Here is a 26,965-nt window from a genome sequence, read left to right as displayed (position 1 = left end):
AATAGGTGTAGACCTTAGGCCTGCAACATATGATAAAAATAGCATCTCAAGAATGAGATAGAAATGTATAGAAATGCATAGATCATATGTAGAATGATTGGGGTTGCATGATATATCATCACATGATGTTGGATCATGTGACCTCCAGTTCAACAGATTATTCTATTAATATATTGTTACGCCTGGGTATTCGGGCAAGAGCTCTGTGACTGTTAGCTGTCTTGCGTTGCGGTCCTACTATACCTGAGCAATGAATCCGAAGTGATTCCCAATATAATCCTATCCAGGATCCGATAGTATGACCTAATCCAAGGTCCAACAAGGTACGACAATGTTCCGCGAGTAGCTTGAGTCCAAAGGCCAGGCCTACTAAGTATATATACTCAGTAGTTAAGGAAGTGCAAACAAGTCGATTACTAACTTGATACTAAAGATATATCCTAAGTAATAATAATAATTAATTATGAAGAACTAAACTAAGTATATGAATGAGTGTCCTTATATATCTATCCTTGGGATATAGTGGTAACTGGGCTAGTATACCAGTGGTATACATGTGGTTTACTGTTAACTAATTAAGTCAGTATCTTATAGATCCCTAAGATATTTATCTCAGAGCTTCAAAACAGCTCCTGTACTATATAAAAGAAACTATTGGCTATAGTATTATATATAGTGTAAAGGAGAGTAATAAGACACTAGTAGGCTACTTAGATTTATTATATAGGAATACTATAAACTATTACTTAATAAGTACTTATATATTTATAATAGCAGGTAAACCAATTAGTTGATATAGCAGAAAGCAATCTATCACTGCTATATCTATTACTAAGGCAGAATATATCACAGCTACAGAGATATTAAAGCAGGCTATCTGAATCAGATATTTCTTAGCAGCTATCCAGAAGTGTCTGTTACGCCTGGGTATTCGGGCAAGAGCTCTATGGGTGTTAGCTGCCTTGCGTTGCGAGACTACCTTACCTAGGTAGTGAATCCGAAGTGGTTCCAAGTATGATCCTATCCAGGATCCAACGATATGACCTAAACCGAGGTACGACAATGTGCGACAATGCTTCCGCGAGTAGCTCGAGTCCAAAAGGCCAGGCCTACTAAGTACGTATACTCAGTAGTTAAGGAAGTGCGAACGAGTTGATTACTAACTTGATACCAAAGGTGTATCCTAAGTAACAATTGTAATTGGTCACGAAGAACTAAGCTAAGTACATGAAATGAGTGTCCTTATATATTCGTCCTGTCATGGTATATCCTTATACCATGGTATACACTTTATACCATATACCGTAGTCCTTCCTGTATACCATCCGGTATACCCTGTCACGTGATTCGGGGTTCTTCCTACCCTTTCTGGGTAGTTCGTCTTGTCTTCCCGTCACACTAGTCTTATCGCTCTTTTCTGCCTTGCGCGTCCGCTTTCTCCGATAAGACACGCTAGACAAGGGTCTGTAACAGTGTCCTAAAGAGCTAACTAATATAGGGGTTAATAGTAAACTACTAACCTGATTAGAAATCAATAATTAAGGTGCTTTGGTATTAGTATCTAATCCAGTTAATCATCTATATAGTAAGCATATATATATATAATATTATACTATTTATGATTTTATTAAGTATGGCAATATTAAGCCATTCTATATATCTATATCTGAAATGATTGCAGATGGACTGACCAAGGCAACTAAGGCTAATAGCTTAAAGTAATTAGTTAGAATGCTTCAGCTGAAGTTGAAATAAGGTTCTATAATATAATATCAAGATTCTCAGACTAATAAGATAAAGGCGTTCAACACCTCTATATATCAGTTCTATGTTTTTGCTTTATTTCCTATTTAGGAAGCTAGTATAGCTTCATTTCATTCGTTTCGGGATATTGAACAAAGGGGAGTGATATGAATCTATACAAGACATGTGATCGCTCTAGTGGCTTGGCCGGATCACCAACTCTTCAGCCCCTGAAGGCTTTACCCATTAGAAGGAGATAGAGGAGAGAAGAAGCAGTCAAGATAGTTGATATAGTCGTCCATAGAATAGAGCACCTATCCGAATGGCATCCGGTCTTCAGTAGGCTACGTACGTGTAGCTGATACAGCCTCATTCTGCCCATCTTTCCCCTGAGATCACAACAAAGGGAAGCCGACGTCACCAACGTGCCGAAGCTCCCGTGTCGCGACATTCTTACCGAATCGGTGTTAGTGAGAAATTGCCTATGACTTTGATAGTGTGCTTTCCGTCCGGAATATCCGACCCGACAACAGGACGGAAGGCTTGCACTATGAGTAGTCAAAAAAAGTCCCATATTCGGCAGACTTCCCTCACTTCATTTGTTACCGCCTTTATCACATATACCGGAAGAAACCTCTTGACCTGTTCGCATCAAAGATTCACTCCAGTCCACCGCCACCGCGAGTAGCGACCTGGTTCTGAGCATCTCAACTGAACTGACGTCTGCCAATACCAACATGCCTATCGATCTAAGGCGCAAGATGAGTCGGTTCGTCCAGTACATCAACTCGAATGATGAAAGAATTGTCAAGCAAGTCGTCTCCGATTCAGCTGAATTCCATGTCCCATTCAGCGACACGCCTCTCAAGGGATGAGCGGGCTATACGCAAATTCTTGGACTCATGCGGGGGGTGCTTATCGCGCGATATTGACTGGTCGATTGATGAGACGGTTATTCAAAGGAATAAGTTGGTAGCACAATGCACCATACGGGGCACCCACCAGGGGGGGGAATTCTGCCATGCCTGCTTCCGGAAAGCAGAGTAAGACTTGCAAATGAACATGTACCGATTCGAAAGTGGAAAAATTGTTGAAGAGCGCGGACTTCCGGACTTGTTCGCGACGATGGTTCAAATATGGGCGATCAAACCCCCTTAGCCCCCCTAACTCGGAATTTACTTCTATAGCCATTTAAGGCTACATGTCGGTTGAAATCTAGATGGACTACGGCTTTTCGCTAGTAATTCTTTAGCCAAGAGAGAAAGATGTTTCTCGCATAAAATAGTCCGCCTCCCATTCCAAGCACAAACTATATAATGTCAACGGACTACAAATCTCAGTAAGCCTCTGATCAGACACTTAAGCGCTTTTATATGCAAGGTACCTTCCTCCGTCCTTGCACGCTACTCGGGGATTGATAGCTGAGGATTCCTTCCGACCCAGTCGCTTTGGGAAGATTAAGGATCCATGTACAGATCAAAAATCCGCTACAACCTCTGCTGCAACTCGCTCACCGGAGCGGATGGCCCCATCCATATAGCCGGTCCAATAAGGAGCGGTCTCAGTGCCAGCAAAGTGAATTCTGGCGGCCGGGTTCCGTAAGGATGGTCCGTACTTCGAGAGAAGCCCAGGAGGACAATAGGCAACAGGACCACCACGTGAAAACTCCTCGAGATCCCATCGCTGTAGCAATATCTGGCTGACATTGGCCGCCTGGGGTCCGAAAAAGTTGATCAGATCCCTTGTAACGTGCCTTTTGATTTCGGCTTCTGAGACCCCGTCGAGGGCGCGCATCTCATCGGCTTCAATAAACCCCATGATGGAGCCAAAGCCCTCACTAGCTGGGGTGTTATCGTATGTCGCTCGGATAACACCGGTATCGCTCTGGACCTGTCCGTTGAACCCTAGTTCTCTCCACCATGGTCTGGGATAAATTGCGATGGCCTTCCCAATGGAGCCCATGGGCATGCGCTGAGTGAGCTGATCCCGAGCCGCCGGGAGTAATGGATCATAGGAGATCCGGCCTGCCATCGGGGGGGACATGGCGATGATGACGTGTCTGGCCGTTACTTTGACCTGGTCAGACCTGACACTGTAACGGCCATCCTGTAGCTTAACCTCCCGTACTGGCGAATTCAGCAAGATGTTTCCTCGCCCCAGTCTCTCCGCCAGTTTCTCCGCCAACAGTTGAGTGCCACCATCAACTCGACTATCCTGGGCGGCTCCCTTGCTACCTATAAGCCGGGTAATGGTCCCAGGGGTTGTTTGGTTTCCTGCGGCAGCTATGTACGACAGCATATAGAGTAGGGACGGCTCCTCCGTCTCCGTGGAAAGGATAGATCGAATGGCAGTGTCGAAGAGCAACCGAGAATCTTGTAGACCGATCCGAGATTCAAAAAAAGATTTCAGTGTCATGCTATCCCACAGCAAAGCATTGCCATGTTCCCAGGGAGCATTAACATCTAGTTCACTCGCCAAAGCATCGAGTTCGGTCATGAGGCTCGCAAGCTCTTCCTGGGCTTCCGAGCTCACCGGAGGCAGTCCACCCGTGGCAAGATCCGCGTCATAAGGAGTAACGGTGCCGTTTCGATATAGGATTGCTTTACCAGTTGTGTATGTTGGGTAAGTTGTCAGGCCAAGTTCATCTGCGAGAGCGAGCACACGGTCCTGGGTCGGCCCAACGAACTCGGCACCAAGCTCCTGGACCTCTCCATTCGCAAGGTGTGCATTCAGTACGCGGCCACCCACACGAGAACGCGCTTCAAGGATAAGGAAAGTTTTGCCTGCTTTTGCAATGTCCTTGGCTGCGGCTAATCCTGACAAGCCGGCGCCAATGATAGCAACATCAACGTCTCGAGTGCTCGCTAGGGACGCCGCGAGGAAGGCGATAATAGCAATGGAAAGGTGCAAATGCATTAGGTAATTTTCTTGCAAGTCCGTAGTGTAAAAATATGGCTTGAGTAATGCAAGTGCGTGATAGAATAAGAAACAATGGTGGTTTTGTTCCTGCGAACATCCCTTTATATATCCAGAGCAACCCCTTCTCTCCGCTTCACTTTTCTTCTCCCGTACACCCTGGCCACGGAACACTCGGTCTTCAGTATCGTGCTGATGCTGCCTATAGTGGAAACCTTAAGTTCCGAAATCCGAGGCTTGTTATACGAGGAGGACCGAGACACCGCTCCCAATGGAGCAACAATACCGCGAAAGCCGATCCTTGAGCTCCTTGCCGAAGTTGCTGTTTTACTCATTTTTACTTACTATATCACAGTAAAGGGTTATAGCAGGTAATGTTAATGTTTGGAGGGCATGCAGTTTTCCTCGAAACATCGTTCCTCGTTTCTTCGCGTCAACAGTAAAGATGTTATTTCCTGCGTCTCTATTTTGCAATATAGGGAAAACGCTAGGCAACAGAGGCTCACTACTTGAGCTTGTTTCCACCAACGGATAGGTAGTAACAAGCATAGAGTTATCCATACATATGGGTCTTCACATGGCAAGTGAGGAGGATACAATACAATAGTACATCACATAGAACAGAACTCAAGACTCGGTCGGTGTCGCCATATGGTCTGGCAGTCCACAGAGAGTGCAAACTATTCAAGCGTCTCACCACCCATCAATAGTATACTTTGCCTGCCCTACCCACGCTTTCTTCAGATCCTGCTCCAACTTACCTGCCACAGCAAATCCCCTGGCCTTCAGAGTTGCCACAAAGCCAAGCGCCCGAGCTCTTTCTTGTGTTGTTCTCATCTCAAGGCCCACAATATTCATGATAGGGACATAAAGAAGACCTTCAAAATCCGCGCTGTTCATTATACTTCTTTCCGCATGGGAAAAAGCCTGCTTTGCCTGGTGATATATAAGATCGTCAGGCATAACAGGAAGACTACAGCCAAGATAGGTCCAGGCCGGATGGTCAAATTGTCTAGATAACCCAGCAAGTGACCATTGGTAATATGGAACCAGGGCCGGTATCCATGGCTCAATGGAAGATACCTGTGGATCAGTGCACGAAAGAACTGTAGCGATAATGGCACGTTGCAATTTGGAAGCACAACAGACAATTTCGATACCGCTGATAATATGCTCCAACGGCAGATTTCCGTATGCTTTCCGCCATGGGGGGCGACTGTCGATATCCAGCGCACTGCAGCTCTCCTTCAGATACAGCTCTTCACTGTCCTTGACCCAGCGTATTGACCTATGAGCAACTAAGTAATGGGCCACCGTACTCTAAACAAAATTTTCGACCTTACCGGCTTTGTAAGCGAGCCCATGTTTCCAGGTGCATCGCCAGCAGTGCCATATTCTCTTCTACACTGGAGGGTGAAGTGTTCCCAGAAGGCACGTCTGATCTCGCACAGGTTAGTGCAGGCGGTGGCATCGGTAGGTCTTCGCCAAAACAGACGGCCCGAGCAGCAACACTGATTCGTGCGAACCAATACAGTGACCTTCCCAGATGTGACAGCGTCCGGGTAACATCGCCCGTGCATTGAGATTGCTTTTTGTATTTTGCCAGTAAGCGATCGCCAGCCCTTGCCGCTCTCATCCAAGATGAGCTGCTGCCAGGTCAGTGTTCTGGGTGCAGGGTTGTGGTGACAAGTACGTACCTCGACGAGGCTTAAGAGACAGGAGGATACAAGGCCTGCTGTCGTCAATTTCGTGTCCAGCATGTTGAGCTCCATAAGGGCTTGGTGCTGGAGCCGGTGCAGGGACTCTCGTAGATCATATGTCCGACGGTGGGACATATGCAGAAGATACGTTTTCCCAACCAGGAACACCACGTCCTGGACTAGCTTGTTTTCCTCGAGTATGGCACAAATAGAGTCAAACGAGAAAACGGATACCAGGGGAGATAGAGAACAATGTATGGAATTGAAAAATATATTGCTAAACATGCACGGGTCGGTAGATAAGCGTAATTTTGGTGAAACAACTGTCGGTCGTGCAGGATGGGAAACGAAAACTACGTTACCAGGCTTCCCCGGAGAAGAACAGACAACGCCTCGTTGGGTGCAGCATTGACATGGTCGGCGACCATCGCACTATCCTCATCTCCGGGTTAGCGAGTAGTTCATCGGAGACTAACAATATGCATGCAGACATCTCCTACTTTCAGATGCGCCATGCGACAGCGCAAACATCGATGGCCTCCCCATCGCCCGTCATTGGATCCACAGGGCATCGTAAATGGTACTGTGAAAACATCAGCATCGAGGGGAAAAAGCTCAGGGACCGTTGGAGAGCCGGAATGATGCAAGAAAATTAATTTCTCACTCCATCAACCTCTCAGACAGATTTGCCCAGGTTTAAGGGGAAGTCATGCGGTGGCGTCAGTGGTTGAGCTGCTGCCTTTTATCCCGTCGGGGTCTAGGTCCAGAGACAACCCGTGCCGGGGGGCCGGCGTCGCGACATATTTCCTGGAGACGGTCTAGGGAGAAAACTCTAGGGCGATCATTGAGCCCTGGGACTCTCGGTTGCAACTTAGTCTCTACCATATCAGAGGGCTCCACAGCTCAGCCACCGGACAGTACCAGAAACCAATTAGATAATGTACCAGTATTTTCTAGTCCACAGAATATTATCACTGTCCAACGACTGTCAACAGTCTGAACCTCCGTGCCAATACTGCCACGCTGTAGTGATAGCGTGAGAGTCGCAAAGATTGCGCTCCATGCGTTGGCTGAGGTGAAGCTTCGGGGCCTCGAGAATCACATGAACGTTATCAATCTCAATAGCTTGTAGCTCCAGAACTACCGGACCAGTCTCGGCAGATCAACCTCAGCGTCGCCGAACCCGTGGAAGCGTGAAATAACCCAAGCTCCTCGGAACCACGCTCATATAGTGTAGAGTGCTGTTGTCGTATTTCGTCATGCTTGAGGCGGACAATCTAGACAGAGGTGTCTCAAGGATCAGGTTTCAGTTAACCTTGATAGACTTCACAATTATCCAGCGATTCTTCTATGTCCTCTATATCATCTCCTATAATATATAAACTAGCCCCGAGTAGCAAGCCGAAACATGCGCCTTGACATCAAGCCACAACGCAGTTCCATGAAGGACCCTACCTGTTCCACTGTGCCCGCCTGGGTCAAGAAGCCAAGCATAGTCAGCACACCAGCAGTCTCTAGATGTCACGTGTAATTGTAGGCATTTCATGGCTGAGTGATGCAAAGGCTTCGTTGATCGACCCCATGTTTCGCTCACAGAACTCCCAGACGGCATCAGCCAAGCGGGATGGAAGACATTGAACACACCCACTGCTGCAACCATCATAGCGCTATCCAAGACGATAAAATACTTCTCGTGTGTGATAAGGTATCCACTCCAACCCTGCAGCAGCTCAACAGTCCGATAAATACTTCGAATATAGATGAATGCCACGGAAGCAGAAGTAGCAGCCACCAGCCATTTGACTTGACTTGTCATCATACAACGCAACTTAAGACGGACAACGCGACGAGAGAAGTACCGGCACAAATTATGAACATCGTGATTGCTGCCATTTGGAAGATTATGCCCCCCACCATTATATCCGTTCCCAGCTTCGTATCTCCTCTTGGATCCGAGAGTGCCGCCGAGGCAAGGGCGCCACCAGCTGCCTGGACAATCAACGATATCAGATGCGCAGGTGCAGAATATCCAAAGGTACGTCTGAGGGCTAAGCAGAGACGATTCCTCCCCGAAAAAAAGTATCAGTCGGCCCAGTATTATATATATTCCGGCAGTGAAGAAAGTGGGTGCTGGAAGAAAATTAGGTTAGAATAACTGTAGGAACCTTATATCTCACTATATACCTGTGATCAATGTGGCAATCTGGATTTTAAAATGTTTCCATTTCATAAGGGCAAATGGCAGACCAAGCCCGAGCGGCCGGGCCCATCCAATTACCTCCGCCACGGGAACGTAGAATGATCTGTCAGATAAAGACAAATCCTGTATATATCAAAAGATACAAGGAGTAGATGCTTACCCAAACACCCAATTGAGAAGACGCAGCCCCACCACATTCGAGTGCAGGAGGATTGCAAAGCATGAGCGATCATAGAAGTTCCGAAAAGCGTACAAAGCTATTCCTGCAGCTAGGGATGGGACGGAGTCGTAAGGAGTCGGAATGCCTGCGACATAAGGATGGCAAGTTCCATCAAATGAGCCTGCCGCCATCCTTGGCATATATCTCCCCCGACGTGGAAAGAGAGTGGCAGCACGAAGACAAGGTGAAGTACGACAGATTATCCTGCGGGAGAAACGATGCTTTATATACTCCCAAAGAGAGGATGGCATACTGGAAACCTATCCTTCACCAGTAGATTACGTCGCTGGGGTCTGAGCTCATAAACTGGACAGTCGCCATCTCATTCGCACCATCCGAAACCCGGGACGTCACCAGAGAAGCGATTCCTAGCAAGTCGGACAAGCAGCAGCTCTAGTGGTCAGCACCAATCAATGAATCCGTTCAGCGCGGAGATCTCGCGAGGTCTTTACCTAGTCGGGTTTAGGGCGGAGTTTATCGGCGGAGACTTGCGGATCTAGATTCTATGACTGGAATAGGCACAAATGAAGTGCACAGGTATGAACAGCAACACCAGTATCCGTTGCTTGGCAATCCAGCCTATCATTCGTTGAGACCACAGCCAAAGGCAGCGGACCGGATAACATCCGAACAAACAGTCGCTCTTGTACCCGCCACCTTCAACCAATTTCTAGCCGCTCAATGCAATATTGAGACTTGCGCATTCCCTTGCGAGTATGGTCGCCAATCATGGCCTTATCCCGCCTGGCAGTTCGCAAGCCATTCCGCCTCGTATTTACCTGATTCGAATCGGCCAAGAGACCCTGATGAACTTCTGCCTCTAATGGTCCAAACGGAATAATCTCTCCATTTAACGCTGAACCATCGTGCTGGTTTCGGGGAAGCCTCCGAATCGTAGGGAGCAAGATAAAAGGTCTGATCTTTACATGGCTACAGTACTACACATTCGACGCTATCGGAGAGATAACATGCGGAAAAGCATCTCTGGATTTTTTGAGAGGGGGAGGACGTTGGTGGGATCATTGAAGCGCTCCAAAAAGTAGTGGACTATAATGCTATCATTAGGCAGATTCCACAGCTTGATCTCTGGCTCGAAATTTCCTGCCTGGGCGGGGCTGAAGCAGCCAACAGGAGCGGTTGCGCAGTTCGCCTACCAGCAGCTCGTGTCTCGACTTCCCTATTGAAGTCGAGAAAACAATGCTGATGCATTAACAACATTCACTTTCAACACTTGCTCTTCAGTTAGGCCTGATGAATCGAGCGCATTGGTAAAAAAATTGATGGTTTCGGGTGGGCAGTAAGGGAAATCGCTGCCGTAAAGAATGCGCTCAGGACCTGCGAACTTCAGGAGAAATTGGATCGCCTCGGAACTGCTCTGCGCGACGTCAAAGTAGAATTTCCGGGCCTCGGCAAGAAATTCTTCAGGGGCCATTGTAGAAAGCTTTGAGTGTGATAGAAGGACTGCGGGTCGGGTGGCAATGAAGGGAAGCGTACCGCCCGAATGAGAGAGTATGACTTTGCTATTCGGATGCCGCTGGAGCACCCTGGAGGTGATAAGATCAACAGCGCAGCGAGTTGTTTCGTGAGGGTATTCAATCATAGGCGCAGGCAAGACCGGGTTTCTCGGGCCCGTTCCTGCCCCCAGTGCAGGGTGAATAAATACAACAGCCTTTCGCCTTCCGAGTTCGGCCCATAACGGTCTAAATGCGTCATGGCCAAGATAGTGGCCCTCACTTCCATAGCTTGTGAATAGAGTTACGCCATCGGCGTTCAGCTGATCCAGAGCGTATGACAGCTCCGACAGCGCCATGTTCATGTCCTTCAGCGGAGACGGGATCGTAGCGAAAAAGCCGTACTGTTGCGGGTTCTGATCTCTAAGGCTTGCTGCCCACTCGTTACAGCCCCTTGCTATCCTAGCTGCCTCCAGTCCCTCCGCAATATCGGGTCCGGGAGCTGTAACAGAAAGAATTGCAGTACGAATGTTATGCTTCTGGCACAAAACTCTGTCATTGTCGAGAGACCATTCGGGGGTTTTCCAACCAGATGGATCGCCACCAGCTGCCTCTAGTGCTATTCCGCAAACATCAGCTTATATATTTCTCGTATTCTTGCTGCTTGTCGCTTACCTTCAACATAGATTGGAGGAAGATAATGGTGATGGACATCGATCCTAGAAGTTGAAGGCGGCATGGTAGAACAATCACAGACTTTCCAGTATCGCTCAACGCAAGCAGGTTATTCTATTAGGGTCGTACTAAACGATGTTGTCTCATTGATATTGCGTTATTGTTAAGAGCGTTAAATAGGACTATATTTGCGGCAATATCGGCACGCGGGTCTTCGGAATGTACTTCGATAAGTTAGTGATTGTCTAAAATTAGGGGGTGCAAAGAGGACAAAGTAGACAAACACAGTAGAGGGTCATGCAAACACGCGCCTCCTGTCCTAGTTACGTAGTACATTGCGGGATCGGAAAGCGGGCAGAGTAACTTGCCATGGATCGGAACGAACTTCGGATGCTTCAGAATCAGTCTTCAGTGCTATACAGCCATGACATCCGAGACACCACCCACGAAGGTGGGTGAGAGTGCAAAAATTAAAGTTGAAACACTCCGCAGCTTACTGGAACCGTGGCAGTACTTGGTACCATTGGCGCACAGATAAAGCTGTTGCAGGAGCAAGTGGATCAAAACGGGACCAATACGAACTCTTTTAGGGGAAATGCCCGACTACGCTAGGCTACTTGCTACTAACTTAGTACTGAAGGGTGCAAAGGGCACGAACCGAACACAGTCCCGGTGGCAAGCAAAGCCCACCCACGGAAACTGGGCGTAATGCTAGCTCTAGAGAGCAATACATAACTCTCAGATAATCCCGCCTACGGCCATCATATGTCATAAGCTCGGAAAAGTTGACCATCTGTACTCCTTTGCCTACAGCCCCTAGTGATCGATCATGCCTTCTCTTGATGTCCCGGGAGCCTCAATCAACTACGAGATCTTTGGAAGCGGTCCTCTCTTGCTCTGCATACCAGGTGCAGACGGACGTGGATCTGTATTCCACGAGGCAGCAAAAGCCGCATCCGACAAGTTCTCGGTCGTGTGTTGGGACCGCCGCGGATACTCCAAAAGCCTGCTTCGTGGTCCACAAAATCTTCGCTCCCGTCTCGAGACAGATGCAGATGATGCTGAACGTCTGATTTCCCACCTTAGTTCGGATGGCGCTTATGTCTTTGGAACTTCATCTGGTGCCATTGTGACTCTGATGTTACTAAGCCGACACTCGGAAGTGGTCAAGACAGCAATCGTGCACGAGCCGCCTGCCTTCACGGTGCTCCCAGATGATCTTCGTCAGCAGGCAGCTGGATTCATTCAGCAGATATACGATACATATCGCAGTGAGGGACCTCAGAGTGCAATGGAAGTCTTTACGTCCGGACTTTCCGATGGCAAGGAGGCCGAAGTCATGCGATCTTGCATTTCGACAAGCCACGGCGATGAGATCCGCGCCAACAGCCTTTGGTGGTTTGAATTCGAGCTGAGACAATACACAAGTGCAGTTCTTCACATGGATTCGATTCTCACCGTCAAAGAAAAGGTTATGATCGCTGTGGGTGTGGACTCGGCTGGCTTAGGCGTGGCGCCAGCTTCAATTATTGCAGGTCAGCTGGGAAAGGAATATATCACAATCCCAGGTGGCCATGTGAGCTACATGGTCTCACCAGAATCTTTTATCACAGTGTTTCAAGTAGCCCTTTCTTGTCAGATAATTGGATGTCCGTCGTGTATTGTGGAACCTCCCGTAGCTTTTGCCCAGGCTTGTGGAAAAGGGCACCCCAGCATTGCCGCCGTTTTGCAACCAACATATAAGATTATGCCTGACTAGCTTGGCTCCCCTCCACCGGGGGGAGCACTCCTTGCTAGACGATTGCATCACACCATGTCAGTTCAGTACAGTAGAGCCAGGAGGACCTCGTTACAAGGAAAAACTCTGAAAATCCGATTTTCGAAATATCCAATTAGCACAACAGCTCGATGCTGAATGTTCAACCAACCTTGAACGGATCCAAGAACTAGGAATTGTTGCAAAGGTGGTGAAACCACGCTTCGGGATCGTCGTCCACCGCACTTCGACAGAGGGATTGGACACTGAAGAGGACAAACAACAGGCGGTCAACAAGATCTTGGAAGAGAACGCAGCCCGAGCACACCAGACCTTGTATGGTAGAAGAACCCGAGTGGAGGTTGCCTAACGGAGACGAGTAAGAGGCGAAATCCCGTTCCGGTACAAACCATATAAACACTGGAGCTCGGGAATTCCGAGTGGCAATGCACTTAAACGTCTCTCAGGTCAGCAACCCCACCCCCTTTGGCAATATACCGAAGGGGCGGGTCAGCTAGCCAGACGGCTATTGGTGGTGGACCACCAGAAAAAGAAGGCAATCTTTGCCTGGATCTGCGAGTGCAAACGTACCAAAACGAACGATGTATGCAAACTTATGAAAACGAACAATCTAGATCTCCTCATGTTTGCAGGTGTACGGATCATACTTTGGACCATTCGAGTCTAGATATAAAAGTAGCCTCGTTCTCCCGCTCGATCAACCATGGCCTAACAGAAAACTTTTTCGGAAGAGAAGAAACCCGCAATCAAAGGTGAATTACCTTATCCCTTACTCATTCATAGCAAACACACCTGCATTGTGATCCATCCTCCTTGGGTCCCGACCGAGCTATGTGTCTAAGACCAAGTCAGAGCGGAGTCTTTCATCTTTCTGGAGTCTATGCAGCGTTACTAATTCTCGGTCTTCAGAAGCTTGACAAAGACAAGGGTGCCTCTGCCTCACATTCTACGATCTTATAAGAACGGGATCACTACGAGTGAGTCAGAATTGGAGTCAGCCTTTTCTGTTCAATCGGGTGGAATAAAATCTAACTTACATCTAAAGCAACATAATGGCGAGTCTGCTGCTGCAAAGGATGCGTCGATTCGTTGAATTTATCAATTCAGGTGATGAAACTATAGGACAAGAAGTAGTTTCCGAAGCCGCGGTCTTCCACGTTCCGTTCTCGGATACTCCCTTGAGGGGGTTGCTTGGATACATGCAAATTCTCGGCATAATGCGCTCAGCCTACCCAGATATCCAGTGGACACTTGATGATACTGTCATCGAGGATAATAGAGTTGTAGCGCAGTTCACGCTGCGTGGAACTCACGAAGGCGAATTCCTTGGTGTCCCGGCCTCGGGAAAGAAAATCCAGGCGCGAGCTATGAACATCTATCGATTCTCAGATGGGATGATTGTGGAGGAGACTGGCTTGCCCGATCTGTTTGGGATGATGCTGCAAATTGGGGGCCTGAAGCCACCGGCTTCTCATTAGGCCATTTCTAGGAACTCTAAGAATGTCACTTAGATTTAGGGCGTATCTAATTGACTGTTCTATATGTATGTACGAACATCATATACTGTTTTAAAATAGCTTTAACACCAGTGGCAAGAGAGTGAATAGATGGATGGCGGCCAGATGGGTGCAACGGACCTGGTTGAATACATCCATCAACGTGACTTCCTCGTTAGGCGCATACTTCTGGAGCAAGTTCGTTATTCCCATCCTCTGCGTTCTGTCAGTGATGGTTCCCATAGTGCTGGAACATTGCCTACCGCAGCTTCTACCGCGTGCCTATACTGGGAGTCAACAAACACCAATGCCACAGCTTTATCTCCTAGCAAAACCAGGCGCTTATTTCGGTTTCGTTGCATAGCTTCCTCAATAATGTGTCTGCCTTCAAAAGTGTACCCAAGTGCCCCCTCAATAAAATCCTTAGAGTTGTTGGTTCTCCACATCGTGAAGGACTTCGTCAGTCTTTGCCGATTGTTAGGTTCCGGAAGCAATCGGACAGTGGCACACGTCTCCCAGCTGCCTTCTCAAGGTTTGTTGAAAAGCGGAGGAAGGCGTTTTGTTGGGCGGATAGATTGGATAATAACTCTCCTGTCTCATCTCGAGAGAAGGACAGGTTTAAATCTTTAAGAAAGCTGAAGAAAATATCGTATAGAGGAGCCATATGACGGGGCGTGTTCGCTCCTTTTGACAGATATTGCAGTTCATAGTATCCTCTTGGATCGCTGCTTCTGTAGTTCTTCCGCGGCGTTTGTGGGATAGTCGAAATAGTGAACCAGGTTTCAAAGTGACTGAGTAATAGTTGAGAAATCCGGCCGTTATTAGGACTCTCTGCATATTTCTCTCGGATTTCGGCAAGGAAAAGCGATGCGTCAGCACAATTCCAGGACAGATTATCGCCAACGAGCATTTCTAGAAATATGTCTGAGTCGAGTTTGGACCTGAAATAGTCCAGATTGGAGAAATTCCGCTGGATTGCAGTGAGAATAGCAATCCAACGATTCTCATCAATAGTGGGCCATCGGGGCTTTGAATAGTCTGTAGCCAGTCAGTATAAGAGATACTGTACAATATTCTGTGCCTTGTCCCTTACTAATTAGCTCTCTGGCGAGGTTGACGCACTGTGAGCGCAATTTGCTCATCCATTCTTCTTCCTCCCATGCCATTGATAGATGAGAAAAAGCTTTCACATATTCCAGGAGAAGTACTGCGGAAACAACTGTAGCTTTGCTGATAGTGGACGACGTAGCTAGGATGGAATGCGTTCAATCGCATAGTGGTGCAATCATCGGTGATTCGAAGTTTCGGCTCCGCAAAAGCTTTCCCCACTCCTATGCTCCGCAACTCCTGGGCAAGAGATTCGTTTGAAGGGCTCCGATAAGAACACAAGACGACATCTGGCGCCTTCAGTTTAACCATCTGGCTGAACGCATGCTCAGCGTCCTTCACAAGTTCTGCGTCGTCTGAGCCTTCCGGGCAGTACGGCAGAGTATCAAATGCACTGATGTCGTCGAGGGTCATTTGCCCACCACTAGCAACAAGCACTAGTTGTTGTATGGCTTCTGTCGTGCGGCAGGCAGACGAATCCGCTGTATAGCCGTTATGAAATGTTTGATTTACCGGAGGCCGGTATAAGGCGATTAGAAGACCTCCTTTTGTCCCCGGCCCTGCGAGCTCCAGACCGTGATTAAGTTCATCGGTTGGAATTGGCTCTTCGCTTTCGACGCATAACGAAGTCCTTCCGAAATTTTCGAGGGTAACAAGGTGCGAGCTCTCGCAATTTTTTCGCGCCTCCTAGAAATGAAGCTATTCAATCACCAGCCATACCACCAAAAATGCCTAAATCATCAAAAGCGAAGGTGGAGCAGGAAGGGAGGGTCCTATTAGCTATATCAGCTTTAAAAAAACAAGAAATCAGCAGTATTCGTGAAGCTGCAGGTATTTTTAATGTGCCCAATACAACGCTTCAACGACGCCTAAAGGATTAAACTTTTTACACTGAAGTACGCGCCAATGGCCATAAATTGACTCAAAATAAGGAGGATTCATTAGTACACTGGATTTTATCATTAGATCAATGTGGAGCACCTCCCCGGCCTACGCACATATGAGAAATGGCCAATACTCTACTAGTTAAGCGTGGTGACCCTATACCTACTACCGTAGGTGAGAAATGGGTATATAACTTAGTTCAACGCAGAGATGAGCTAAAATCGCGTTTCTCTTGTCGCTACAGCTATCAACGCGCTAAATATGAGGATCCTAAGCTTCTACATGAGTGGTTTAAGCGCGTACAGATCACTATAATGCAGTATGGCATTCAACCGGACGATATCTATAATTTTGATGAAACTGGCTTTGCAATGGGCTTAATATCTACTACTAAAGTAGTTACCCGAGCTGAGTTAGCTGGTAGGCCATTTCTACTGCAGCCAGGGAACCGGGAATGGGCTACTTCTATTGAGTGTATTGGCCCTAGGGGACCTCTTCCACCTTGTATGTATTATCTTTTAAGGCAAGGTCCACGTTGAGGGCTGGTATGAGATGGGTCTACCACTGGACTGGCGTATAGAAATGAGTGCAAATGGCTGGACTATTGATGAGATAGGTCTATATTGGCTACAGCATGTATTTATACCTGCTACAAGCTGGACTGTTGGTCGATATCGCCTTTTAATACTTGATGGCCACGGCAGTCATTTAACGTCTTAATTTGACGATATATGCAGTCAAAACAATATTATACCTCTCTGTATGCCTGCTCATTCATCTCACCTACTTCAGCCGCTTGATATAGGCTGTTTTGGGCCTCTGAAACGCGCGTACGGACAGCTAGTTGAGAATAGGATGAGATTAGGCTTCAATTATATTGATAAACTTGACTTTCTTAAGGCCTTTCCTCAGGCGAGAGCTCAGATATATACTACTGGTAATATCTGCAGTGGTTTCTCAGCTACTGGGCTTATTCCTTTTAATCCTGAGCGCGTACTATCTCAGCTTAATATTATGCTATAGATAACATCTCCAGGCAGTAGATCTAGTAGTAGATCTACTAATTCAGAGCCTAAAACACCTCATAATCTAAAGCAACTACAAAAGCAGGAAGCTACTTTGAAGAAGCTGCTTAGAGCTCATACAGAGAGCCCTAACTCACCTACTAAGGCTGTAATAAAACAGCTTGTTAAAGGCTGTGAACTAGCTCTAAATGAAGCTACTATTGCAAGGCAGGAAGTTAGGGAACTACATGCCGCGCATGAAAGAACACTTAAAAAGAAAAGGCGCTCTACTAGACAGATTCCTATAGAATCAGGCACTTCAGTTAAGGAGGCTCAGGAGCTTATACAAAGCAGGAATTCTACTAATGGAGCTATATCTACTACCTCCGTAGATATAGGTCCTGTAGTAGAAAACCAGCGTGTACGCGCTCCACCAAAGTGCTCTGGTTGCGGTATTCTAGGCCATAAAATAACTCATTGTCCTAATCGTCAGACTATTTAGACTTTCTATAGAAATACAGATTTTTCGGTGGTTTGAATAGCTTCATTTCTAGGAGGCGCGAAAAAATTGCGAGGGTTGACCCACCCGGTTGCGTGACCCAGCCGCTTACCGAATACGTTATATGTTCTCAGCGTCTCTACATTTATGACCGAACCCATTTTTAAAGTCTCTGAGCTCCACTTTTACGGCAGACCCTTAAGACAAAACTGCAACAACAAAAATTTCTGTAAAGCATGTGTATACCGCCTAGTTATCCGCCTTGCTTAGATTTATCATAATCTCCCAAAGTAGCGGTATATATGGCCTTCTTGGTTATTTCTGGATACTATTTTCAAGTATTGTATAAGCCATGCCTCATTCAGCTATTGATCTTGGGCCTTATAAGGCTAAGATTATTAATCTTTATACTAATAATATATTCTATAACTCTATAATAGAGAATCTCTCTAGATCTTATAATCTTACTGTTTCTGAATATATATTCTGTACATGACTTAAGAGCTAGGAAATTCAAAAGCAGAATTATATAGTAGAAACTAATTAAGTTCTATATACTTAAATTAAGATTCTTTTTTATTAGATTAGACTTAAAGAAGATAAGCTTCTTAGAGTTCTATAACAGAATAGCTTTTAGATTAAAGCTTATATATTCCTGTATCTCTACTATAAGCTAGGATTATATTAATATATCAAGAATTCTATAACTGCTTAGATATAGATAAAAGTAGTTCTAGAGTAGCTTTATACAGAGCTTAACTAGGGCTAGATTAAAGAATATAGAAAGACCTTGTTTTATACTTATTTCCAGAGTAAAGACTATTTAATAACTAGATAAGTAATATAAAACCTAAGTATATCTATAGCTAATAGTTCTAGGGATTAGCTTTACTTATTATATTAAAAACTAGTATCTACTGCTATATAATAATATCTATAAGATCTTTAATAGAAATATAGTATCTATATTATATCTGGTCCTAACTTTATCTGGTCTATAGATAGATATCTTAAGCTTATACTATATAGAATTAAGATTTATATTATAATTAATATCTACTTCTGCTATATTATCTAGATCTATATTAGTATTATCTCTTATACAGCAGTTAGTGTACTCTGGCAGTTTCTGAAGATTATTAAAGTTACAAAACAACAGTCTTACTTTATATAATCAGACTAAGATATAGAGATAATCTTATTAGCAGAAGCTTAATATAAGCTACAGTAATTAAGATATTCTGAAATCTAGATTTCTAACTACTATATCTATAGTACAAGTACTGCTAATTAATAAATTAAAGCTTAGTAGAACTAATTAAGTAAAGAATTACTATTTTACTGAAAAGTATATATAATATCCCTTCTACTCTATCTTATATAAGAGCTAATAATAGACTTGTTAGGCCCAGCCCACGAAACCCGGCCCAACCCGGCCCAACCCGCCAAGTAATGGGCTGGGTTTGTGTATACGAAAGTCCATACCGGGCCAGGTTATTGACTACCCCAGCCCATGGGTCAACGGGTTAACCCGCGGGTTACCAAGATATAAAATACAGTAAATATATTATTTACCTACAGTAATATAAATAAATTACAGTATTAAGAGACTGTATTCTATCAAGAATGTAAATCATTACTTTACTAGGAAAGAATCTACAGCTGTGGGCCCCTACGGGTGGTTCACATATATATATTTTGACCCATGGGTGGTTTACATACTATCTTGACCCGGCCCAAACCCAACGGGCTGGGTTGCAAAACCTGAAAAACCCGGCCCAACCCGCGGGCCTAACAAGTCTAGCTAATAATAAGAAATAGATCTACTTTTAATCTTTTTAAAAAAAAAGAATATATTCTAAAGATAGTCTAGTAAACTAGATTATATTATATATAATCTATATATTAATTCTTTATCTTAAGATAATCTTCTTTATATAAACCTGGAATAATTATTCTATTTATATATAAAAGAACTGGCTATATCTTGTCTTTAGTAAATTATTTATAAACTATAACTATTCTAATAATAATATACTTAACTATAGCCTTAATTTTAATAAGAGTCTTCTTTATTCCTTATAGAAAGATATATAAAAATAGAGTAAATAATCTACTTTTTTCTTAAGACTTTAGCTAATCTTTAAAGACTCTAAAAAATATCTATTTTCTGCTATTTATAATTAAACTTTTATTTAATTAAAAGAGCTTAACTTTAATTTTTAGAACTTTTCTAAGTATACTAGAGAAGATATTTTTACTCTATTTTATATAACTTACTTTAATCTACAGGCTAGGATTTTGGCCTATATTAGATAGAGAAATAAGCTAGAACTAGACTTATTAAACTAGTTAATAAAAGAATTTAATTAGAAATTAATAGCTAATCAGAATATCTCTTAAATAAAGATTTTATATAATTAAAAGAAATCTGAAGATATAGAGACTAGCTAGATCTAGATATAGCTTAGAATTTATTATATTACTACTTTAATATATAATTCTGCTCTTTATATATTAACTAAATTTATAAAAATCTTTTTTAATATATTTAGAATAAGTTTCTAGATCTCTTACTGTTTTTATATAGATAAGATATATAGTAATATCCTTGTCTATAGCTTATATCTTATTTAATAAAGTAGAACTTCTCTATCTTATATATAAGATATAAAGATAATTAATCTTATTAATTTTTTTTTTATATCTTTAAATATATCTTTAATTATAATTACTGTCTTTATCTCTTTTAAATCTTCTCTATAAATAGCTTAATTTATTTATTATAATTATATAGATAAAGCTAAACAGTTATATTAATTTAAGATTACTTATATAAAGAAAAATAAGCTAAGTAGTACTATATCTATCTTTATTATTTTTATTTATTTTTATATCTTGAAACTAAATCTCTATATAGATAGAAAATAGTATATCTCTTTATATTAGTCTATACTTTTAGCTTATTTCTTATTAAATACTAATATCTATCAGATTAAATTGCTGCTAAGCTCTTTTCTTATATAATTAAATTCTTAGATAACTTTTTTAAGATTAATCTTTTAACTAAGTTTCTGGATAAATATAAAAAAAATAGTGATTAGTACTCTTTTATTTAGATAATTCAGAAATTAAAGCCTGTCTATTTTACTAAAGATACTGATAAGAAATAGTCTTTAGAGATACTTCTATTAATATAGTTTTAAAAAAATAAAGAAGATCTAGAGATTATCTATATAATTATTATATAAAAAAAGTATATAGATACTTTTACTGAATTAAAAAAAAAGATAAAGAAGAAAATAAAAAAGAAAATAAAGTCTAAGTCTATAACTAAAATTAAGATAGAATTAGTTATATAAAAAATAACTAAAAAATATTTATTCTTAATTATTTCTATTAAGATAAAGCCAGAAGAGTTATTAGTAATTAAAAAAAAAAAAAAAAAAGTCTAATTCTTTATCTAATTTTTTATTACTGTTAGTTCAGCTTCCTGAAGGAAATAGTATAGTCTATTATATAAGATAATATTATATTCTTTAACTAGAAGATCTTAAATACTTTACTAAATTTAGACTAGTTTAATTACTACTTAACTATATAGAGATATAACTGCTTAATTATCTTTTCTACTATTTTAATATCTATTTATTCTTTTTAATTATATAAGTATTTAACTACTTAGCTATCTATTCTATTACTTTATTAATTATCTAGCTTGTTTAGTTATATAAAAATTTAACTACTTACTATAATTAGCTACTGTTCTTAATAAAGATTACTTTTATATCTATATATAGTTACTTTACTGGATTCTGGAGTTTTAATAGTCTAAGACTATCTAAGATTACTGAGACCTTAGTAATATAAAAGTAGAGATAACTTTATTTTCTCTCTTTTTTTTCTCTTTCTCTAATTACTATTACTATTACTATATAATAGTATATAAGCTATATTAATTCTCTATCTTTTTTTATTTCTTAAAGTATCTACTAACTGCTTTTATATAATTTATATAATTCTTACTATAAGAATTATATAAATTATATATATATTAGTCTTAATTCTAATAACATGCCTATTAATATGCCTACTAATTATTTAATAAGTCTGGAAAAACTAGAAGCTCTTTTTACCTATATTCTTGAGATAATAGCTCCAGGCAGAAATCCTGTTCTTTCTATTAGAGATTATCTGTTATCACAGTACACTTATAATAATATATAGAGAGCCTTACTGGCCTGTATAGGGCACTCTATAGCTTTTATCTCCAGCAGAGTCAATGCTAGGCAGATCTTCAGCATATATAACTTATATATCAATGCCCTGCTCATTTAATTAAGGAGGGTTCATTTAGAGCAACCTTATACAAGATACCGGGATATACTTGGCTAATATATCTTCCCTGAATACTGCCATATTCCAGGGACATTTAGCGGAGTATACACTAACTGTAAATGGCCTGACTATATAAGTCAGTATTCTATTTAAGATAAGAATTAGAAGACTATATAATCTATTAACAATAGTTTACTCTAGGAGGCCCAAGAACAGTAGCCATGTTTTTTAATTAACTTAGATTCAGAGAAGGACAATAGAGCTGATAATCCAATTAACTTAGATAAATATAAAGAAGAAGAGACTAATAACCCTATATATCTTTAAGGTATATATAAGATTTCTTTTGTTTACAGGTATATCCCCAATACCAGCACTCCTAGTTGTACAGGCCCTGTGTACAACACCTTGAGCAAGGCTTGTACCTCTTCGTGGTGCTCAGGATAAGTAGCCACTAGCTACGTGGTGAAACCAAGCAGGCCATCATGTATGTATATATTTATTTTTCTGCCGGTCCTATACTAGCGCTTACATGAAATTTTTGTTGTTGCAGTTTTGTCTTAAGGGTCTGCCGTACACTTTCTCTTCATACTAGAGAACTTAGGGTGTCACTAACCCACAATGGGCTGCTCTATAAGGTATCTGTTGGTGAACTGAGGAAACCAAACACCTACATGATATATGCCGCACACGGCCATGTGCTGAAGACTCTGAGTGAAGAATCTCGACATTAGCCTGGCATTTATTGTATCATCGTCCGCTCTAAGGCTGAATGTTATGGAGGTTGTCATGTATGTATGCAACTATTAGTAAACAATGCCGTGTTTAGTTTTCTTTAGACACACTTATTTGGAGGAAATGGGTCATTTATAATTGCAAGCCACTTTTAACAGAGCTTCACATAGCATGTTGGATGCCTATGATGAACCTAGCTCAAACTGTGGGCCATAATTGAATAGTACACCGGATCAAGGAACTCGCCAGAGTAATTTATATAACACAACCAAGCCCCCCATTCAAAGTCATTGAAATTGGCGAGCCTAGGTAGTGGATGGCCAAGCTTAATCGGATTTCCCTGCATGATGCCAAGTAATACTTCAAGATATCTCAGATATAGTACAGCCAGGCGATTGGTGCAAAAACTGGTTCCTTAATGATAGTGATTATGCGGGGTATATTTACCTTAGGCGTTCGGGTCTGATTACCCCGAGGATAGGTTAAAACGGTAGGAGTGTCATTGATGGTGTATTCTGTTGCAGCAAAACACTTCAACATGGCTTGGATATCCATATTACTGTTCGTCCTCGCATCGGCTCCAACATTGGCCCACATTGACCGGTAAGTCTCGATACACAACGTACAGCTCATGTGAACGAATCGCTTAGTATGGCAGACAACGTATAGTTTCCAAGTACAATGTAGTCCGCTCCAAGCTGATCACCAAAGAAACGACGCCTCTCCAAGTGGGCAATGGGAACTTTGCATTCAACGTAGACAACACTGGAATGCAGGTATAAGTTATCGATCTAACCCTATCGGTATAGATACTGAGATCCAGATCAGACATTCCTTCCATTCAATACACTTTCCAGTTGGGGCTGGCATAATGACTCTGTGCCAAGCAATGGGTAGGTATACTTTGCATTCCCTAGGCTTGTTGTCATGGCTAGATCAAGTATCTAAACTTGGACAGAGAGAAGATCGACGATTACCAAGGAGTCAGTATGCTAACTCATGGGCGCAATGTCTCGTACGACATTCCCGATCCTGACCTCCCTGAGGCATCGCAATGGCTCGTCGCCAACCCCAACCGTATCAACCTAGGCCGAATTGGTCTTCGGTACAAGGGCTCATTGATCTCGGTGTCACAAACTACAGAGCCATCTCAGAAGCTCGACCTGTGGAATGGGGTGATCGTGTCTACATTTCGGATCGATGGGCAGCCCGTCAGCGTCGTGACTCAAGGGGACCTTGACTCCGATTCAGTGACATTCCATGTCGAGTCGAACCTAGTCGCGACCGGTGATCTATCCGTCGAGCTAGATTTCCCCTATCCTCCAATTCATTCAACTAAGTATAAGTACGAGGTCTTTGTTGGTGTTTATGACTTTCCGCAGAATCATACTACCTTGCTTCTGGAAGATTCAAAAGCAAATACGGCGCATATACGGCATGAAATACAAGAGATGCAATACTTTGTGAATTTGCAATGGGATCCTGAAGTCCCGCTTCGGCTCTCTCGGGAAGAGAATAAAACTCACCGATACACTCTCAAGCCCGAATCATCATCTACCATAGCTTTCATAGCAAATTTCTCACCACAGAAACAAGCAGCCGGTTCGCCACGAGCAGTTCGGGAGCGCAGCTCTACGGCTTGGAACCAGTACTGGGCTCAGGGAGGCTTTGTCGATCTCACCTCCTCATCAAACCCCAAAGCAGACGAGCTGCAGCGCCGAATTATCTTATCACAGTACCATATTCGGGTCAATAGCGCAGCCACAGGGCAGTCACCCCAAGAGAGCGGCTTGATGAACAACGGGTGGTATGGTAAGTACCAAGTGTACCTAATGTAATCATGCAGACGCCAACAGAGGCAATAGGCAAATTCCACATGGAGATGGTGGTATGGCATAATGCACATTGGGTGACATGGGGTCGGAAGCAACATTTCGGTGATATATTCCCAGCCTTATATGAAACATTGCTCACGTCATCGACCAAACGGGCAACATCGATGGGATGGGATGGAGCCCGGTCTGTCAACCTTCCTCTGAATATGCAATCAAGTATCTGACATGCAGAAGGTGGCCAAAGATGACTGATATTGAGACTGGAGTAAGTTCTCCGGGAGGTATTAATGGTCTCCTCCTATGGCAGCAGGTACGTTCACGCAAACGAACACATTGCGATGCACTAACGACAAGTAGCCTCACCCCATGTATCTAGCCAGATTAGCTTACCAGGCATCGCCCACACAAGACACCCTTGAGCGATGGGATCGCGTGTTAACCGCCACGGCGGATTATATGGCGTCTTACGCTTGGAAGAACACAAGCTCGGGCTTTTATGATCTGGGGCCCCCGTATGCTTGTTCACGACTAGGCCATGTGCCTTGCTGACATCCGCAGGTCTTATGGTGTAACGGAGAACACGCCTCCCATCAAAAGCCGCAATCTAGCCTATGAGGTTAGGTTCCCTCTAACATCCCACGAGACAGGAGAAGTTAACCCAGCGCTAGATCGCCTACTGGAGATACGGGCTCGATATCGCCCGTGAGTGGAAGAGGAAACTCGATCAGCCCATTCCCAATATATGGACAGTAGTGGCGGAAGGCCTCGCTCCCCCTCCTCAGATTGACGGCCTCTATACGGTTTATGAAGGGTTAAATAGTTCTTGGTGGAATGACACTTCCTTAACAAAAGACCCTCGTAGCTTGATCATGCTGCAAGGTATCCTACCCGACACACCGGCGGTTGATCCACAAGTTGCATTACGAACAGCAAACAAGGTAGGAGAAATTTGGACTGACGATAAGATTAGGGGATGGGGTAGGCCCGTTCTTGCAATCAATGCGGCACGGATTGGGAATCCGGAGCGAGCGATATATCACCTAACCGCGTTCGACTATTGGAATTTTGATGATGCTGGCATGACAACCCCCACTTTCCCTTTGCGACGATGCTAACTATCAGATATCTAGGATTTGCCGAACGTGGAGGAGATGGTAAGCCCTCTACTTGATAATCCGCGAGACCATTCCTAATATCAAGATGGCATATAGGAGGAACTCCTCCCCCTTTTATGCCTGGTAATGCTGGGTTACTTTATGCCGGTAAGTAATATATGAAATGGCGCGTGGAGTGGTCGGCGTGTTGATGATTATAGTGGCATACATGGTTGCTGGTTGGGACGGATCTCACGGCGATACTCCCGGATTCCCTCAGGACGGCAGTTGGGTAATTAAGCATGAAGGATTACTCAAGGCTCCGTAGTAGACTCCGTTCCCTTTCGAGAGATACCATATGGGGCGGAATATACGGCCAGATGCACATTTTCCAGCCAATGGACTGGGCACTATGTGTTGCTATATTATCCGCCGGCGCATGTTCCCTGTCAAATAATGCGGCGCAGACATACCCAGTAAATATAATATAGCAAAGATCACGGTGATGGAATTCGTAGTTTGTTTCGGATTAAGGATTGCTTATTCTATCACAGAGCTGAGAGGGCAAATCACGGCGGCTGTCGTACCGATTCTCCGGTTTGCACTAGCCCTAAGTTAATGATATAAATCCAACCACTCTCCTTCATAAGTCCATGAATATGGGGGAGGGACAAGCTTGACAGACGGGAAGTCATTCAGCTAGCCAGAAAACGGACTGGACTACTACCACACTTAGTAAAAATGTAGCTGACCTACATTTGCGGCCAGATACCACTTCAGAGACCGGCCATTCCCTTTCCTGCCAGGAGCCGGGGACAGATAGGTTTGAGAAAGTTGAACAATTAGACTCTCACTCTTTCCAGATGAGCTCACAGGATATGCCCGTCACTTGGCGACAATAACAGTCAATGATTTCCGCACTATTCTGCTGGTGAATGACGAGCGATTCCTGGGCACAGTGCTGCAGGAACTCGATAGCCTTGTCCAGAAACACGCCATCCTCTCTCCTGATCAGGCTCAAATCCTTCAGCAAGGCATTGTGCCCACATTCCTCCCAAGCTCCCAAGAACTAAACCAAGGGGTTGGTCGCAGTAACCGAGCAAAGGCTACTAAGAACAACTATATCCTGAAGGCATCTCGTCAGTGCCGCGAGAAGGGTCATTTACTTAGCGAAGGTCTCTCTACAAAACAATGGGAGGCAACCATATCGGACATGCAAGATCCAAGTATCCCAGAAGACATCAAATCACCGCTTGTGTGCTTCAGCCATATGTACGGCAACCTACTTTT

General features: G+C 43.6%; 9 protein-coding genes across 9 annotated transcripts; 3 read left to right on the top strand and 6 right to left on the bottom strand.

Moving 5' to 3' along the window:
* Window positions 1-3,067: 3,067 nt before the first annotated feature.
* On the bottom strand, window positions 3,068-4,717 carry BDW43DRAFT_295133 (flavin monoamine oxidase family protein). The gene has a single exon (XM_032044030.1). It carries the CDS (start codon window positions 4,657-4,659, stop codon window positions 3,220-3,222), a length of 1,440 nt encoding a protein of 479 aa, XP_031893870.1. The 5' UTR covers window positions 4,660-4,717; the 3' UTR covers window positions 3,068-3,219.
* A 635-nt stretch (window positions 4,718-5,352) lies between these two features.
* On the bottom strand, window positions 5,353-6,419 carry BDW43DRAFT_304932 (uncharacterized protein; the record flags this gene model as incomplete). The annotated part of the gene is made up of 3 exons (XM_032045699.1): window positions 5,353-5,947; window positions 6,003-6,247; window positions 6,357-6,419. 3 exons carry the CDS (start codon window positions 6,417-6,419, stop codon window positions 5,353-5,355), a joined length of 903 nt encoding a protein of 300 aa, XP_031893869.1.
* A 1,154-nt stretch (window positions 6,420-7,573) lies between these two features.
* Window positions 7,574-9,138, bottom strand: BDW43DRAFT_295131 (RTA1 domain-containing protein). Its single transcript, XM_032044029.1, has 2 exons — window positions 8,720-9,138; window positions 7,574-8,489 (listed from the first exon to the last, which is right to left on the bottom strand). Exons 1-2 carry the CDS (start codon window positions 8,790-8,792, stop codon window positions 7,729-7,731), a joined length of 834 nt encoding a protein of 277 aa, XP_031893868.1. The 5' UTR covers window positions 8,793-9,138; the 3' UTR covers window positions 7,574-7,728.
* A 685-nt stretch (window positions 9,139-9,823) lies between these two features.
* BDW43DRAFT_22786 (amidohydrolase family protein) lies at window positions 9,824-11,520 on the bottom strand. Its single transcript, XM_032039485.1, has 4 exons — window positions 11,488-11,520; window positions 11,190-11,289; window positions 10,906-11,129; window positions 9,824-10,849 (listed from the first exon to the last, which is right to left on the bottom strand). The coding sequence occupies exons 3-4, from the start codon at window positions 10,967-10,969 to the stop codon at window positions 9,957-9,959; spliced, it is 957 nt and encodes a 318-aa protein (XP_031893867.1). The 5' UTR covers window positions 10,970-11,129; window positions 11,190-11,289; window positions 11,488-11,520; the 3' UTR covers window positions 9,824-9,956.
* A 214-nt stretch (window positions 11,521-11,734) lies between these two features.
* Window positions 11,735-12,664, top strand: BDW43DRAFT_317219 (alpha/beta hydrolase; the record flags this gene model as incomplete). The annotated part of the gene is made up of 1 exon (XM_032048488.1): window positions 11,735-12,664. One exon carries the CDS (start codon window positions 11,735-11,737, stop codon window positions 12,662-12,664), a length of 930 nt encoding a protein of 309 aa, XP_031893866.1.
* Window positions 12,560-13,407, bottom strand: BDW43DRAFT_295124 (uncharacterized protein). Its single transcript, XM_032044028.1, has one exon. The coding sequence runs from the start codon at window positions 13,337-13,339 to the stop codon at window positions 13,172-13,174; it is 168 nt and encodes a 55-aa protein (XP_031893865.1). The 5' UTR covers window positions 13,340-13,407; the 3' UTR covers window positions 12,560-13,171.
* Window positions 13,408-13,734: 327 nt separating this feature from the next.
* Window positions 13,735-14,160, top strand: BDW43DRAFT_304929 (ester cyclase; the record flags this gene model as incomplete). Its single annotated transcript, XM_032045698.1, has 1 exon — window positions 13,735-14,160. One exon carries the CDS (start codon window positions 13,735-13,737, stop codon window positions 14,158-14,160), a length of 426 nt encoding a protein of 141 aa, XP_031893864.1.
* A 90-nt stretch (window positions 14,161-14,250) lies between these two features.
* BDW43DRAFT_317217 (uncharacterized protein) lies at window positions 14,251-15,699 on the bottom strand (the record flags this gene model as incomplete). The annotated part of the gene is made up of 4 exons (XM_032048487.1): window positions 14,251-14,394; window positions 14,442-14,643; window positions 14,679-15,205; window positions 15,301-15,699. 4 exons carry the CDS (start codon window positions 15,697-15,699, stop codon window positions 14,251-14,253), a joined length of 1,272 nt encoding a protein of 423 aa, XP_031893863.1.
* Window positions 15,700-23,284: 7,585 nt separating this feature from the next.
* Window positions 23,285-26,003, top strand: BDW43DRAFT_304928 (Six-hairpin glycosidase-like protein; the record flags this gene model as incomplete). Its single annotated transcript, XM_032045697.1, has 12 exons — window positions 23,285-23,349; window positions 23,405-23,522; window positions 23,575-23,639; window positions 23,705-24,558; window positions 24,612-24,765; window positions 24,816-24,891; window positions 24,939-25,093; window positions 25,140-25,197; window positions 25,250-25,658; window positions 25,712-25,735; window positions 25,793-25,843; window positions 25,897-26,003. 12 exons carry the CDS (start codon window positions 23,285-23,287, stop codon window positions 26,001-26,003), a joined length of 2,136 nt encoding a protein of 711 aa, XP_031893862.1.
* Between the last annotated feature and the right edge of the window lie 962 nt (window positions 26,004-26,965).

This window comes from Aspergillus alliaceus (genome assembly GCF_009176365.1).
Source record: "Aspergillus alliaceus strain CBS 536.65 unplaced genomic scaffold BDW43scaffold_104, whole genome shotgun sequence".
In the NCBI taxonomy this organism is placed as follows: Eukaryota; Fungi; Ascomycota; class Eurotiomycetes; order Eurotiales; family Aspergillaceae; genus Aspergillus; species Aspergillus alliaceus.
This window is presented reverse-complemented; position numbering and strand designations above follow the sequence as displayed.